Raw genomic sequence first — 17,299 nt, 5'->3', positions numbered from 1 at the left:
AGGTAGCCTAATTTCTCAGAGTTGGTTGTGGTTAACCAAGTGTTTGTGTGTGTGTGTGTGTGTGTGTGTGTGTGTGTGTGTGTGTGCGCGTGCATGTGTGACCTCGGTGACTGACTGCTCTGGTCACGGTTGAGTTGCATGTGCTGTGTAGAGAGCAATAGAGAGAGGTTATGTGTGAGAGATGAACTTCCTGTGTGATGTCTTAAACCGAGTTAATGCCAAGACGTCTGTCTGGTTGGCTGAATTTGGTCTGGTTCAGCCTTGCGTGACGGATGACTGTTTCAGACTGTGTTCGAAAGTGCCTCTCTCTCTCTCTCTCTCTCTCTCTCTCTCTCTCTCTCTCTCTGTCTCTCTCTCTCTCTCTCTGTCTCTCTCTCTCTCTCTCTCTCTCTCTCTCTGTCTCACTCCTGGAGTGTACCAGGGAGGGGAAGACACACTCCCAGCATCAGACCATGGTAGCCACTGCTGTGGGATTAGCTCAAATTAGCCTACAAAATGGGGACTCCCACCCTACTTCGCAGGGCCCTGCCTTAGGGTCAGACTTTGTGTATGTAAGAGAGGGGCTGCCCACACTAAGCAGCTTTAAATGTACTTATTAATACAGAACCATTTTTTCGTGAATTATATTTCTCTGAATGTAGTAGAGCCTTATTCGGGCCGTAAATGCAGCCTGAGAACTTTCTGTGAGTCAGCAAGTTTTGAGTCCAAACCCGACCAGAGCCTGACAATTTTGTGCGAACCCAGTCTTTAAGTTTTGAGCCTGTAAATGACCAAAGCCCCACAAATTCTGTCTCAAACGGACCCAAACTGGCTTGCCATCACCCCAAGTGCAGAATAAAACCTGATATTTCTAATAAAAGCAGTTACATTACCACAATAAAAGCATCTTTAGATCATGGATAAATAACATTTAAAAAGGAAAATCATATGATGAAATAATTAGCTGTTCAGAAGTGTCAGTCTGCTCATAACATCACCGTCCAAAGAAAAACATCACTCTCCAAATTGTAACTTTACAGGAGTAGGCAAAAACATTTTTAACTTTTTGATGTAAGTTAATGTAAAAATAGTTTATTCCAAGTGATTTGGGAGCATTTTCTATTGGTCTGTTCATCATGAAATTTTCACACGACGTAAAGGACAGCTGCCGTGTTTAAATTATGTAGACAAATAAAAATTTATGAAAATAGAGATGCATGTTTTTCTTTGGACAGCGATGATATCAGAGACATTATAAAGGATGAGGCTGGTTGAAATGGTTAAAATATGGTGAATGGTTAAAATATTAATAGGAAACTTGTAATGCTCAGCATGATTGTGTTTTTCATGTGTTATTTGAGCCAAACGCTACAAACTATTTATGCTCTTTTTGTCAGATTTTAACATTGATTTCAAATATGTATTTAAAACGTTAGTATAGATTTTGGTTCTGGCTTTATAAGTCTCTCCACATTCAAAGAGGTAGGAGTCTGAACAAGGCCCAGCACAAGGCAGCCGATCAGCTCTGTAACACCACATATTATCTAAAAGGCACAGTAACAAGGAGTCTTTTTTAATTCCAAGGGATCAAAGACAGAACATGGAAATTAGTAATAAAAAAATGAATTGTGATTGTTTTTGGGACGTGAAACTACGCAGGCATCTTAAGTGGCCCTTTAAGGAAAACAGGAAAACTGTATGGACCCTTCAGCAAATTCATTCATCAAACAGAGCTTCAGAACAACGTCCCAAAGTTCTTTAGTCTGGATGAACTTTGGATAATGTGCTGTTTTTGTGCTGTTTTGCTGGTGTAGTGAGATGTTAGCTTTCACCGGTTTAATTCTACAGCTCTGTTTCTTTACACAGGGCATGTTACTTATAATGAATTGAACATATCAAGATATTTTTGAGCCAAACAAATCAAATATAAACATCGTTTTGGCTACACTAACATGTCCTATCCTGAATTGATTTTCTGCGATTCACACATGAGCGTTTCCTTATGAGCGCGAGTCTCTGTAAAGCTACCTTGTGACAACACCTGTTTTAAAGAGCGTTATATAAATAAACTTTGACTTGACTTGACTCAACGTTGGCCCTAAAAACAACACATTGCCTCCAGCATATCAGATTAAAACCAGTTTTAAGGTAATTAAAGTACAGTGGAAGAATAAAGTATGGGGAAAAACTACAGCAGGAGGAAAATGCAGTGAGAAGCAGTGGAAAGCAGAAGGTGGGCTGTGAGAACCTGAGTGTGAAATTTGGGAAATGCTGAATCCGACCGAACCAAAGTGAGCATCAGGTCTATTTGGGTTCAGACAAATATTTTAAGTTCTGTATGAAAGAGAGTAAAATGTGAACCCAAAAAAATAAATAAGCGTTTTAATTTAGTGCTACTGGAGCTTGCAGCGTGATGCTGCGAAGGCCCTCCATACATACTTAGGCTACTGATACTGATTGTTTTCACATTAGGCTGATAATAGTTTAAAAAAACAGGACAAAGAACAACAGTGTAGAGTGAGAATGAGTCACGCATGGTGAAATTATAAAGCATCTGTTTTGCCGTGTTCTGCTAATGTGTGAATTTAATGTGAGGGGAGGAGCAACGCGCACACCCTCTTAACAGCTTGTGTGAGTGCGATCCATATTAATGCAGTAATGTGTCATAAAAACCGAAAAACACACAGAGGCGCACACTGTGGGGCTGTGCGATATGGACAAAATGACCTACTGTCTTTACATTGCTACATATGGGATTGTATTGTTCTAATATAATATAAATATATTAGCAAGCCTCAGCTTTAAAGGTTGGCCTGCATTTTGGCTGAAATTGTTTGTTTAATGAGTCATGTGTCCTGATTTATCCAAACACCCACGTCACATTGGTCACATTCGAGCTAATTTGCATATTACATCCTTCTGCAATATTATTATTGTAAAAGCCAGCATTGCAATAATGACTAACAAACAACATGCTGTGTTGCCCTAATAGAAAGCCCACTGAAAGCCTACATAGCTCATTTGGATCAAATAATACCCAAATATGGCTGTTCCTGGTCTTCAGATTTACTGATGTGCGTAATAGAATTGGTGTTTCTCTCTGCTGTAGGATCCAAATACATCTGCAGTGATTATAGTCTCACTAATTACATGTCAGGTCACTTGCTGTTATTTGCAGATTTGTTTCCTTTTAAAAATAACACGCTGCTTTCTACATGATCTCGGTAGCAGCTTCTGGGTGGTGAGCTACATTATGGAGGTTGTAATGATTTCAGCATATCGTTCAAAATCAAAGAAATAAACACTGGAAATAGTGAGTATATAGCAGTTCTGTCTCTTCTAAGAGTTTCTCACTTAGTGTACCATATCGAAACTGCAGACATTGATGAAAACTAGGCATGTGGATGCCTCCTCTCTGACCGAAATGGTCAGGTAGGGGGTGGGGTTAATGCATGCTCACACTAAAACTTAAATGGATGGCCCTTTTCTGCAGTCGTTTGCAATTTCCACACACTTAAAAAGATACCTTAGTGAAGGGGATGGTTCTGTTCAGTGCCTCTATATAGAACCATTTCATGCTTAAGTGTTTTTTCTGATTAATAGAGAATTATGTCAAGCCTGTAATATTAGAAGAACCCCTAAATAAAATCATTTTCAAAAAAGCCTGTATAGAACCATATACAGCACATTCTCCATCAAACTGAAGAGCAATTTCGCCATGCAAAGAACCATTTAGGTTTGAAATGGTTAGAACACATGGTTCTAAACAGAGCCATTGCCTTTACTAGGGGGGCAGTCATGGGCTGGAGGTGAGGGAACCAGCCTTGTGACCGGAAGGTTGCCGGTTTGATCCCCTGAGCTGACAGTACGTGACTGAAGTGCCCTTGAGCAAGGCACCTAACCCCCAACTGCTCCCTGGGTGCTGTGGATAGGGCTGCCCCCCGCCCCGGGCAAGTGTGCTCACTGCCCCCTAGTGTGTATTCAAAAAGGGATCTGCCGTTGCTACAATGTCAAGCTTGTAATAATAGAAGAGCTCTTTTCAAAAGGTTCTATATAGAACCATGCACAACCCATTCTCCATCAATCTGAAGAACTCTTTCATGATGCAACAAACCCTTTATTTGTTTTTTTTGGGTATTTAAATCATGTAAAGGGTTTTTGGAGTGTTCATTGTTCTGTATAGAACCATTTTCTTTACTAAGGAACCCCTTGAAGAACCATCATTTTTAAGTGTGTAGTGAACGTATCGTCTTGATGTTTCAAAACAAACAAAATAAGAGAATTTTAGGACTGGGACTGGTCTGATCCTTCCAGTGTAAATGTTTTTTGCTTTTTTTGTTTATAATTATTTATATTGAGAATTGAGAATTTCCCTGTTGTGGGACTAATAGGGTTATTTTATCTTATACTATTAATTTTTGTGAAGGATAGAGTTTTATCTTTAATATTATATATATTGTCTATATAGTAACAAGTAACAAACTGTAACCTTGTTAAGTGATTAACAAGGTTAATTACTTACTTGTTAATTCTCTTCTTATTACTTCTTTTCTTGCGTGCCTTGCTGTCCCTTTGCTGCTGTAGCACTGTACATTTCCCTGTTTGTGGGACTAATAAAGGATTATCTTATCTGCAAGAGGTGTTTGAATAAGTGTTATTGCAGTTACTGGTGATCCCCAGTTAAAAAAAACAGCAGCTGAATTTAGCGTCTAATGGCCAGTGTGAGAAAACTTATTCTCAGTTTTTTTCTAGCACTAAATTCTGGTTATGGACAAAGAGATATGACTTATTTTTTCAAGATGACCAGGATTTGGCTATTGTGAGGTGGCAGACTGGGTTTGGTCACTGCAGCAGAGGAGGTACCATAAGACAGCGTCCACTGAAATGTGGTGATCTGACTTCTGTCTCTGTTAATAAACTCTGAGCTGGTCTTGGGGCATCATGGGGGTTCATGGTTTGAACAAAACATGTTTTCCTTTGTTTTCCATCCTGTCACTAAAGAGGGAAAACCTGCAGAACAGACACAGCAGCTTCAGTAAGAAGGGACGTGCCTCACCATCCATCATCAGCGTGTATGTAAAGTAGCAGCTGGAGGGTAAACCACGACTGGCTCGGGCTGTTGGTGGCCAGTTGAGAAGTTGGTGCATGTAGGTAGCTGACAGCAACAAGTTGGCTGTAATTCCACAACATATTCTGTGAATGAGATCATCTTGTCCAGCCATGGCTTTGTTCCTCCTGTTCGGAGTGACGTAGCCAACTCGCAGGCCATAGATAAGTCATAGGGATGATACAGGAAGTTATGTCATAGTACAATGCTTTAATATTTCTTTCCACTGTAGACTGTTAATGTGCAGAGTGATATTGATGCAAAGCAGAAACTGAGAAGAGGCAGACGAGTTGAGCATTCAGCATTACCGTCATTACTTTTGCTCAGTAGGATTCGCTGTTACATAGATTTAAGTTCAGCTTTGGAGATGATAGTTTTCACATAGTGCGGTGGATTTTAAAGAGGGGATAGAGCTCAGAAGGCGACGTCTGCGTGAAGTTTATGAATGTAATTGAACACAGAAAAATTCAGTCGTTTAGTTTGCACGGCTGGAGCGAACATGTTTCAGCACTTTCAACTTAACCCTTAGGGCTATACAGGGCTGTATACTCGGAAACTCATCTGGTTATAGAGTAGGGCATGGTCTTTCTTTCCTGAGCCTCTAATCAGTCATGCAGCTGCAATCATGACTGTCTGCAGTGTGACTATAGCAGGGTCACACAATACTTCCCTGGTTTGAAACGCACTTTGATTTGCTGCTTTTGTCTGGGTCGTTTCGACAAATTGTACGAAAGCTGAGACATGATGCTGCTTTTACTGATGTCATGAAACAAAAAACCGTAGCATGGGTTTCTTTTTGTACAGGCAAGATATTTGCCTATGTTGTCTGACATCATAACATTCTGTAGCAGTGCAAAGTAGATCTTCCCCCCACCCATTGCTGTGCTTTTTAAACTGATAAAGCCGTGCCGCAGCCTTCTTTCATGAAACATGAACAGGGACTTAAAAATTTTGGTGTTGTGATTATGTCTGTTGTTAAAAATAAAACTAGTTTGCAGTTACAGTAGCCTTTAGGCTACTTTTTTGTGATCAAATGTTTTTATTTTTAAGATAAAGCTCTATTGTAATATCAAATACTGTGGGCAACAAAGAACATAGCAACAAAATGGTAAAAGTAAAACGCGTTTCACAATAAGTTACCAATCCTCTTAGCTGCACTTTCATGTATCCTTTCATGGATCCTTGCAGTTGAAAGTTCCATATTAATAATATCCACAAAGGTGAGGATCCATCGCTGCTAGCACAGAGAATGTGGAGGTTGCCAGCATAAAGCTAACATTTTTTTGGCAGCAGTGAAACCAGCCAATCAGATTCACTTTTCGGCACAATTTAAGTTACATTCAGAGTCATCATTTACATCCCACGTGTCAAACACAAGGCCCGTGGGCCACGTCAGGCCCGCCACACAATCCTATCCGGCCCGCAAAAGTATTTTCATTTTCTATTAATATTAGCCCGTTTCACAATGTGCTGCACTACAGTCCCCAGCATGCACTGCAACGTGCGCTGTAATGTGCGCTCCAACTCTCCTACCCCAACAACAGCCTATGGGACAGCGGTTACACCTCAGTTCTACACAATTCTACACCAGTCATATCACCAAACACACCAGCAGCATTTCAGCTGCAGTTAAACCAACATAAACACCCAACGTCAGCTCAGCAGCTCAGAAACTGAGCCCAAGTTTTAATGGAGAAAAGAAAGGATGTCAGGTGTCTAGTTCAAGCAGATAGGCAGGTTTTAAAAAAACAAAGCTCCTGGGTACTTTAAATTTTGAATATTTCAAGTATTCATGTAATATTTCAAGGTCTACTGCACGCTTATATTTTACTGCTGTTTGTGCGTATTTTGAATAAACAGTGGTCAGTTCGGTTTATAACAAAATGTTAATTAAAAATGAAATAAAAACTGGTCCACAGATTTGTTGAGATTGTTTAATTTGGCCCTTGTACTGGTTGAGTGTGACACCCCTGGTTTAGATGTTTGGGCTGTTTTTGGAACGGTTTTATTGGGAATGTCTGATAATGTAAAAAACCTTAGTCCAAAACTTGCGCACATATAAACACTCCCAGTACATATGTAAAAATGTACCATATCTACCATCGGGGCAAAAAATATAAAGAGGAGATGCAGTAAGGCGCATATGGTAGCCTTTAGGATACTTGACTTTAAGATTTAGCCGATTTACAGTTACTTAAAGAATTTTTTGTAGCCTGTAAACACACAGTTTATTAAACATATAGCAAAAGCTACCAAACCATAATGTCAACAAAGATTCTTCTAACCAAGTTTCTGACGTGAAAGAATATTTTTTGCCTAGTTCAAGCAGGAACAGCAGGTAGTGTGGTGTTACCACAACCTGCCGTGTTGAAATGGATTACTGGAAAAAGGTGCCCTGGATATCGCTTAGACATCTGTCACTATAAGGAGAAGTCCATCTGCGGTCCATATTTACTGCTCCTTTTTTTCTGTAAACGTGCCCAGACCACGCGCTGATGGAGCGGGAAAGCGATTGCCTAAACCCACCACCCCTTAGCAGTTGTCCAGGTCATATTGATTTGATTCTGTGTATCTGGTGGGGGCATCACAGTAGCTGACCGATAAGAGAGGACATACATTGTAAACATACATTGTAAATAAAAAGGCAGGTGAAATGAAGACGGTTTGGATCCAGGTTGGCTGAGTTCATATGTAACGCTCTTTGCCCCTCTTTCCGGCAGCGGGCTTTCCCTCAGCAGGGGCTGAGGCCTGGTCTCCACAGCGACCAGCGGCCAAGGTAAACAGTGGGAGCAGTGTTGGAGCTGAATCAGCCAGTGTTACTGCCCTGGAGCAGGGAGAGTGAGAGTTAACAGCACAGAGGGAGGGAGAGAGGGAGAGAAATGGAGGGGAAATAAGAGAAAGCAGCAGAGAGAGACTAGGGTGAGGCAGACAGAGACGGCGGCAGGCAGAATAATACAAAAATAGAAGCAGAGGAAAGGGAGAATCGGAGAGAGAGAGAGAGGGAGGTGCAGAGCGAGAGACATTATGAGAGGTATAGAGAGAGAGAGGGCCCATTCATATCTAAGGCATTGAGAACAGTGCTGAAAAGAACAGAGGTGCACATTATCTCCTTGTACAGAGAGCAATCTCCTGCATTCAGCGCTCGCACAGCCTAGAGAGACGCAGGAGAGGAATGGAGATTTGCGTCTGAACCAGAGGGCTTGCTGGACAGACGCTGTGCTGTGGACAAATGCCTGATTCATACGCACAAAGAGAAATTTCATATTATGGTGAATCATTGAAAGCTCAGTCCTGCAGGCACACAGAGGTTCTGTTTTCCCCTGAAGTAGGGAAGAATAGTAGCGCAGGCGCTAAAGCTAAGTGCTGAGCCGTATGCAGCTCATTCTGGTACAAGAGTAATGTGGTGGATCACTGTTATTACACAGCCAGCCGTCTCTTGGCTCACAGCACTGCTTTGAGCTCTGAACTCAAGGAGTGAGAATCACAGTTGGACTTTTTTTTTCGTTTTCGCTTCTCTTAAGCAGACAGTGTCTGCCGTCATGACACATTTGTTTTCGCAGCTACCATCAGTGATGGAATAAAATGCAGATTTCCTTCCTAACTATTCCATACCAGGCTGATTTTGAAGAACTAGCATTAACTGGGGCAGAATGATTTGGGGAAAATATGTAATTGCGATTTTTCTGACTAATATTGCGACCGCGATTTAAATTGCAGTTATGTTCTATAAATTCAGGTTCGGGCTTTTTTTTTTTTTGTTGAGAAGACCAGAATATCCACTTTTTCTGGTTTGAGGCTTGACCCGTGAATGTAGTGTGCCAGAGAGCCAGTAAGTTGTGGTTGTGATGTCACAACACATGGAGGTTTGGTTGCATCTTATTTATCTACAGGCAGTTCACAAGCTCTGTACTATTAGGTTAAATTTTCCCACTAATAATGTTGGCTATAATGGTTTTTTTAAATTGCAGCTCTTGCGATTTGAAAATTGCCCTCTCTTAAATTGCGATTTCGATATAAAAACAATCTTTCAGCCCTAGCATCAACCGACGCAGACTGGTGATCGCCTTCTGTCGCCTCAGGTCTTCTTTGAGAAAGTTGCGCTTAAGCACACCACAAAGCTGACAACTAACCCGCACATACATTCTGTGCCAGCAAGGAAATAAGTCTCCATACAGGAGGTGGCAGGAGTCTTTATTCGTCATCAAAAAACAATGGGAGACCTAGTGTGGTGAAAAGACAAGCAGACTAGCCCAGCTGCTCTGCTTACTTTTGTTTCACTTCTCAGATAATTGCTTTAGAAAATAATCTGTGTTGTACAGATGATCAGATTTGATCTATATTTCAAATCGACTACTACGGAGGAGCAGATCATTTAGGCCAGGGGTGTCCAAAGTCCAGCCCCAGGGTCAAACGCGGCCCTCAGACAGATTTTGATCAGCTCGTGTCTTCTGTTTTAGAGTGTGTTATAAGTGGCCCTCCAGCCAGCGCGCTGCAGTTCTTCCTCTCACCTGATGGCGGCTGCAGTGCTGTAAGATTACAGTGTAACACGCTGCACTGCGGTAACGAAGTTAGCTAAAGTTAAAGAGCCTTTCTTCTCTGACTGACCTGCAGCTTCATTTACTGACCACATTTAGTCCAGACTGCAGCCATGAAGCTCAAACTAACACTGAGTTTGATGGATATTTGAACTTTTTCAGAGAGACGCAGCAAATGAGCCTCGTATTTCAAAAGACTGTAATGAATTTAATATCAACAGACATAAAACACAGCATGAATATATTCAGGATATATTCAGGAGAGAAACTAAAGCAGCTGCAGCTCCTCAAGTCTCACAGCACTGACTTCTCATCAGAGCTAATTCAGATCAGTAAATATTAACACTTTAACGTGGTTATTTGTGCTGTTTAACCTGCTCTTCTCGTGAGTGATTTCTGATGCTGTCGTTATGTTTATCTCACAAATCTGCTTAGTTTGTCTCACAAATGATATTTTTGCATCATATTCTTGAATGTGAAAATAATAAATACATTAGTCATGTTTTAATGTTACTCTTAAATAGTTTAATTTGTTATAAGTGCTTGTTGATCCAAACTGCTCTGAAGAATTCAACAATAAAAGGAGCCTTGTGCATCTTTTACACAGTGATAGGAAACACAGATGATCACAGAAAGCTCTGATTCTGTGCATTAATATTTTAATAACTCAGCATTTTGAATAATTTGTGAAGAATATTTTGGCTCTCAGGTATTTTGACGCGGTATGATCCGGCTCTCTTTGAAAAAAGTTTGGACACCCCTGGTTTAGGCAATGCGGGGTTACTGTGCTAAGAAGTCTGTTTTACTATATTTGTAACCCTGCAGAAATTAAGGAAGTACATGGGTACTAAAGTACTTGGTTAACCACTCGAGGTGCCAGTATTTGAATACTAAAATCTCTATTTGGGTATTTGTCGCGATTCAGGAAAACAGAAAAAATACACAGACAAAAGTTTCAGTGAAACACCGATTTTTATGTTTTATCAGAAATGTAAAAAATGAAAGTTTTGTATTTGTGTTACACTTTTTTCTTTTTTTCCATTCATGAACTCTTACAGATGCTCAAATATCAAAGTGAGTCAGAATCTCTAATAGAAATAAATAAAATTTATCTGTGATGCTAATCCAGGTGGATTTACATTATTTTCTACATTTTATAAATGTATACGTATCAATGTTGGCAGATATGTTCATGAAAAATTATCGGCTATTGCCATTGGCTCACAGTTCCCATATTGATGCATCCCCAAAAAATAATATTGCACTTGAAGACATTTTCATGATTTTTTTTGTCTGAAAAGTTGGAACAAAATGCACAAGTGGCACATAAAAAAAATAAAATCAATTCATCATGTCAATTCAGCAATGAAATACTGTATAAGAAAACTGGCCACCCTTACAGGATGCTGACAAGGGCCATGTTTCCAAGGGACGAATACACCTCCAAAGCTGTGGGTGACGGTCAGCTGCAGATGCTCATCGATGGCCTGATAGCAGCTGACATAAACTGTAAGCTATTCACTGTACTGATGTTTTCCCTCTCGCTCTTTCTCTTTGTAGCTGCTGGAGAAGCAGCGTGGGATGGAGAGCATGGTGGAGTTGCTGCAGCTGTATTCAGAGCAGGACGAGGCATATGGGGACCTGGTGGAGGCCACCACCGAGCTGTACCACTACCTACTGCAGCCTTTCAGAGACATGAGGGAGCTCGCCATGCTGCGCAGACAACAAATAAAGGTCAGAAAAGGACATGAACACAGCTAAACAAACATTTACAACTTTGCACAAACCAAAATACCATATGATGATTATGTTGCTACATGTATCTAACAGTACATTAAAAATACATTAGTAAATGCTTGATGTGACATCAGGGCTCTGTCTCAAGAAGACTCACGTGTTGTTTGGCCAGCTCACTTCAGCTTAGTTCAGTATAACCCTTTATCTTCTGTTTTGTGATGGTGAATCAGTTTTTATTCTAATTATTTCTCACCGTGGCAACTAATGCTGCATGCCTAACCTGCTCTTGGAGCCATCAGGATGAGATTTTGACCAATCAGGGACAGCCCACTGACAGAGGTGGACCGCTGCAGTCTCTTTCTGGTCACTTCTTTTTCTTTGTGACACTTGTGGCATCAATCATGTGCAAAAATGCTGCTTTTCAGAGAAGGTACCATTTCATACTTCACAGATATCAAGTCAAGTCAAGAGGCTTTTATTGTCATTCCGTCTATGTACAAGTTCACAGTGGAGTGAAGTTACATTCCTCCAGGAACAACATGGAACAAAATAGACAGTACAAAGTGCAAACATGCAAAAAAATGTAACCTAGAAACAATACAATAAATACGATAAATAAAACAGACATTAGACACGACAGTGCAGCGCTGACACAGCACTCATTCTGAGCATGCAGTAGTGAGAATAAGGTGCAAAGGTTATTTAACATGCTGTGATATGTGAGTGAACGCAGTCAGATAACATACGTGGGCACAGCAGTTACTGAGGTAGGATATACACAGTATTTAGTAAACACAGTGTTAGTAGCGATGTTAGATATGTAAAGCATACAGCAGGTATTAGTCCAGTAGGCACAACAGTAGTGACAGTATTTTTCAGCATTCTTACAGCATATTTACATAGTCTGACTTCTTTATCTTTTCTTTGAAAAGTAAGTTGCCGGACTCGTCCTCATGGTCTTCTTGCGATTGGCTGTTTGTCGTAACAACATGTGCAGAAGGATTAATCACAGGTTGAGTATCTTAACTTGGTTTAACAGAGAAAGTTGTTAACCACTGTTGAGAAATGAGTTAAACGCAGCTGCATGTGTTCGGTTTTGTGAAGCTTAAACTTGGTCAGGAGACCCGTCTAATTTAAACGGACTCTGTGAGACAGGCATCCTTTATTTTGACCAAAATATTTGTTTGTTGGATCATTTAAATGCCTTCATTCATCAGAACACCCACAGAAACTCATCTGGAAAGTCTGAGATCGATCAGGATTCTCGCAGCACATCATAAAATATGTTGTTGGATTTGTTAAAGGGCTCTTTTGCATATTTGAGCCACCTGTCCTATCGTTGCTGCAATAACGAATAAAGCATTTATTGTGCAGCCCTAACGCGTCCTACATTCTTCTGCTGAGGAACTGCTCAAGGACTTTCTCCAGACACATTCCTTTGAAAGACCTGCAGAATTCTATCTTTAATCCGCCTTTCTGACTGGCGAGTGTCTCATTCAAAACATGGTGACATGTTTCTTTGTTTAATTTAAGTGACCATTACCTCCTGCTCCCTCTGGGTTGTCATGGTGACCCCCCATAAGCCCCTGAGGTAATGCTATTAAGAGCAGACAGTAACTGAGGTCTGGAACACAGAGAGTGGGAGAATGATGCAGAGCTGGAGATGGAGGATAGAAGAGAAGGGAAGAAACAGGGCGGAGGACAGCAGCCACATACAGTGCACTAGAGAGGATGAAAAAGACAAAAAGAATACTGAGAAGTGGGTAAAATGATTGAGTTCTCTGTGTTAGTGTTATTAATCAGCTTAAGCAGCTCTAATGTGGTTTAACACCCTCTACCCCCCTTAGATCTTACTAGGTTTTGATCAGCTAAAGTGCCAAGTCGGCTTTCAGAGTGTTTACCTAAGCTGTTGTTCATTGTTGACCCTCATTCAACAGTTTATTGTAAAATAAATTATCTGATTTGTACCGATTTTATCTGTTTGTACGGTTAACACATGTATAATTGATATCTTGCATAATGCAGTTATTTCCCAAAAGCATCTTAGCGCAAAAAGAGATGAGAATGAAATGAGAGAGCATGCATCACAGTGAGCACTCTCTCTACAACTTAAGATGATCTTAACACTAAGATGCTTTTGGAAAACTGGGCCCAGATGGTGGAAATGAGACATCAAATAAAGGGATGCACCGATGGGAATTCTGGCCTGAGGTTGATTCCGATATATATATATATATATATATCAGGCATAACATTATGACCACCTCCTTGTTTCTACACTCATTGTCCATTTTATCAGCTCCACTTACTATATAGGTGCACTTTGTAGTTCTACAGTTACAGACTGTAGTCCATCTGTTTCTCTGATACTTTGTTAGCCCCCTTTTACCCTGTTCTTCAGTGGTCAGGCCTCCCATGGACCCTCACAGAGCAGGTACTATTTGGTGGTGGATCATCCTCAGCACTGCAATAACACTGACGTGGTGGTGGTGGTGGTGTGTTAGTGTGTGTTGTGCTGGTACGAGTGGATCAGACCACTCCATGGGAGGCCTGACCACTGGTGGTCATAATGTTATGCCTGATCGGTTGTAAAATGCAGAAATTGAGACTTATACATACTTGGATTAGGCTTACATAGAATATATAACATTTATTTTCAGTAGCATTAAAAATGCAGTAAAAGGAATAGAATAAACACTTTTTAGTAGCGCAAAATTGTCTGTTCTTCTGGAGTACACACTTAAAATAAGATGGTTCTTTAGTAAAGAAAATGGTTCTGTATAGAACCATGAACACTCAAAGAACCCTTTGCATGATTGCAAAGTGTTCTTCAGATGGATGGAGAATGTGATGGGTCTATATAGAACCTTTTTGAAAAGAGTTCTATTTAGCATCAAAAAGGTTACCATGACAGGCTTGTAACAATAGAAGAACGCTTTTTGGTGCTATGAATGTAATATCATCCCTAATTATTTACGTTCATCTTTGTTCAATTTTTGCAGCAGTTACCACTGACCAATAACTGTTGTCTTTAATGTTCTGTAGGGAACCAAACACACAGAGCATTGTTCTGTGGCAGCAGTCAGCAACATGGGGCTCTTTTACTGCCCTGTTGTGGCTCCACAGCTGAATTAGATTTGTAGGTAAAAATAAAATAATCCTCCTTTACAGTAAAATAAAGCTCTGCTGATCTTCAACACAGTTTAACAATAAATGGTCTTAAACACTGGAGTTCATGTAGAACTGCTAATTCACCCTTTAACCCTGGAGGTTGGTGCACAGACTGCTGATCACCATAGCAACACAGAATAGTCTCGCCTAGCTAGTAGCTAACCATAATTTTGGCATGAATGGACTTTTTTTGCATTTATAATCACTCCAGCTGGTTTCCTGATACGTTTAATCTGCAACAAGAAACTGTCAAACACTAAAAAGTCAAGCTGAAGTCCGCTTCGCTCACCATCTTATTATTTGAATTTTCACGTTCCACCTTAAATGGTGCAGCAGTTAGCTAGCTACATAGTTAGCAACATTCTGGCACTTCAGGCACCATTTAAGGTGGAACGGGAAAATTTGTACGAGATGGCAAATGACAAGCTGACTTAAGCTTGTAAAAAAGTCAAATATTAAGAGGCATTTTGCAAGAAGCTGTTCTATTTTTGCGGGAACGTTTCCTGCCGGAGATGTCAGAAAGGCGGCTATAGCTGAGCTGAAGCTTAAAGCAGAGCAAAGTTAGTCTGTTTTTCGTTTATATTATTTTTTTTTTAGCCTATACTAGCACGTCACCACATACTGAGACATGTTTACAGCCAAGATGGTGAAACGTAACTTCAATAAAATGGACATGAAATCTGGTTAGGTTTTTGTTGAGATTTGACAGAAAGACTCTTCTTAAAACACTTGGGTTTGCCGACCCCTGTTCTATGGCATCGACCATTTATGGCCCTTTTTTGTTTGGTTTTGTTTTCAGCACAGTAAAATTCTGCCAAAAACATTTCTCAAAAAATACGTTTTTGTTCTGTTTGACAAAATAATCTGAATATTTAGCATTTTTCTTGCTGAGCATACAGAATAGCTTTCTCTCTCTTACTGTGTAGACCTTTTCTCTGGCTTTACTGTTGTTCTCCTTTGTTTCTTCCTCTCTCACTCTTTCTTTGTCTGAAATGTGTGTTAGTGGTGCACTGGTTCACGCTGAGAATGCTGTAATTCAGTTCCCATCATAACAGTAATGTCTGTGTAGGCAGGGAGGCTGTGAATCAGCTGGAGCTGCTCCTGCTGGCTGTGTTTAAGGCCTGTCAGCAGCATTATGCGTAGTGAAGCTAATTACGGGAGTGGAGCCTGGTTAAGTTTGTTTTACTGTAATGCTGGTATACAACACACACATTACAGAGGACGCACACAAACATGGTCCTCTGTAAAGCTGGTGCACTGTACACAGAGGTCGATGTGAGTTGTCATTGACTGGAGGCCAAACGCATTAACTGATTACGCGGATCCAGTTTCATTGTTGGAATGCGTTGGCTGTTGATCCTTCGTTCTCTTTTCTCATCTCTTTTTAAGCACTATTTTGCATATAGAAATTGAAACAGTTAGCCTTTTTCCACTCAGTTTGTTGCTCACTTTACGAAGAGCAATATTGTTTTGCTGTGGATTCATGTTTTGTAGCTGGGCGAAGTGTAACTAAAGGCAGAGACAGTGTGTCTTAGTTCAGTCTTATTCCTGATGTAGTGATGTGTTGCTCATTGTGTAACTGCTCATTGTGTAATTATCCATTTTTCACACATAGCCTGGATGCCAAGCTGTGGTCTGGTTACTATTCTGAGAGTAGTACAGGCTGTGGATACCATGATAAGTCCAAAACAGCCCTCAGACAAGGTAAACATCATTTTAAACAGCTTCAGTAAGTCTTATAAACTCAATAAAAGAACATTTTTACATGAGAAGAGACGACTACACTGCAGAGTGCCACTTGCCGAATTTGAGTATGGGGTGCCTGCATGAAGTGAGTTTATTTTTTCACGCTTGACCTGCTTCTGTATGGGACTGGCAAAACATTCAGCTTATACCTTTACCTGTTGTGCAAGACGACAAAGGACAAATCAGCTTGTAAAACCCACTCTAGAAGGTGGGATAGAGTGGTAAGTTTGGCAAATGTGGAAAAATGAGCTTTCTTTGTCACAGTAACATACTAATTTATGTGAATATGTTATTTTTAGGGCGGCACGGTGGCGCAGTGGGTAGCGCTGTCGCCTCACAGCAAGAATGGCCTGGGTTCGATTCAGTCAGGCCAATTGGACTTGCTGAATTGTCCCTAGGTGTGAGTGTGTGTGTGTGATTGTGTATGTCTGTCTGTCTGCCCTGCGATGGACTGGCGACCTGTCCAGGGTGTGTCCTGCCTTCCGCCCAATGACAGCTGGGATAGGCTCCAGCACCCCACCGCGACCCAGAAGGATAAGCGGTTTAGATGATGTATGTATGTATGTATGTATGTATGTATGTATGTATGTATGTTATTTTTAAGGCAACTGAAAAAGCTACCTGAGACATTTTAACATTTGCACAAAGAAAAGAAAGCAAGGGAGCGGCAACAACTAAACCAAAAACGCTCCAGTGTTAATCGATAACACTGTTTACACCAGCTTCTTTTTGACGGATGCTCCGCTTCTGTTTTTGACACATTTCGTCACGTCACGCTCATGTTTCACCTTAAAACTGTGGTTACATCTGTCATCTTTGTCAAAGCACAGTTAAACTAGCCAAAAACAGATGAGAAACTAATCCATCAAGTGAAGAAAAGTGAGCTCTAATGTTTGAAAGGATGTTGTTAGTCTGCTGGAAGTTTCAGTTTAAAATGCATAGCTAGTTCAAGCTATCAGCTGATTAGCTTGCATTTTTTTTGCATTTTATGTTGTGTTTTGTGTTCCAGTGTAGAAATCCGGCC

General features: G+C 40.6%; 1 protein-coding gene across 1 annotated transcript in view; it reads left to right on the top strand.

Annotated features, from left to right (window-relative positions):
- jmy (junction mediating and regulatory protein, p53 cofactor) overlaps positions 1 to 17,299 on the top strand; it is a 54,607-nt gene that overhangs the window by 11,644 nt on the left and 25,664 nt on the right. Inside the window, exon 2 of the mRNA XM_036587742.1 lies at positions 11,182 to 11,355. Within this exon, the coding sequence (XP_036443635.1) occupies positions 11,182 to 11,355 (174 nt within the window). The remainder of the gene's footprint in view (positions 1 to 11,181; positions 11,356 to 17,299) is intronic.

The sequence above is a fragment of the Colossoma macropomum genome, unplaced genomic scaffold, assembly GCF_904425465.1.
Source record: "Colossoma macropomum unplaced genomic scaffold, Colossoma_macropomum, whole genome shotgun sequence".
Taxonomy (NCBI): domain Eukaryota; kingdom Metazoa; phylum Chordata; class Actinopteri; order Characiformes; family Serrasalmidae; genus Colossoma; species Colossoma macropomum.
This window is presented reverse-complemented; position numbering and strand designations above follow the sequence as displayed.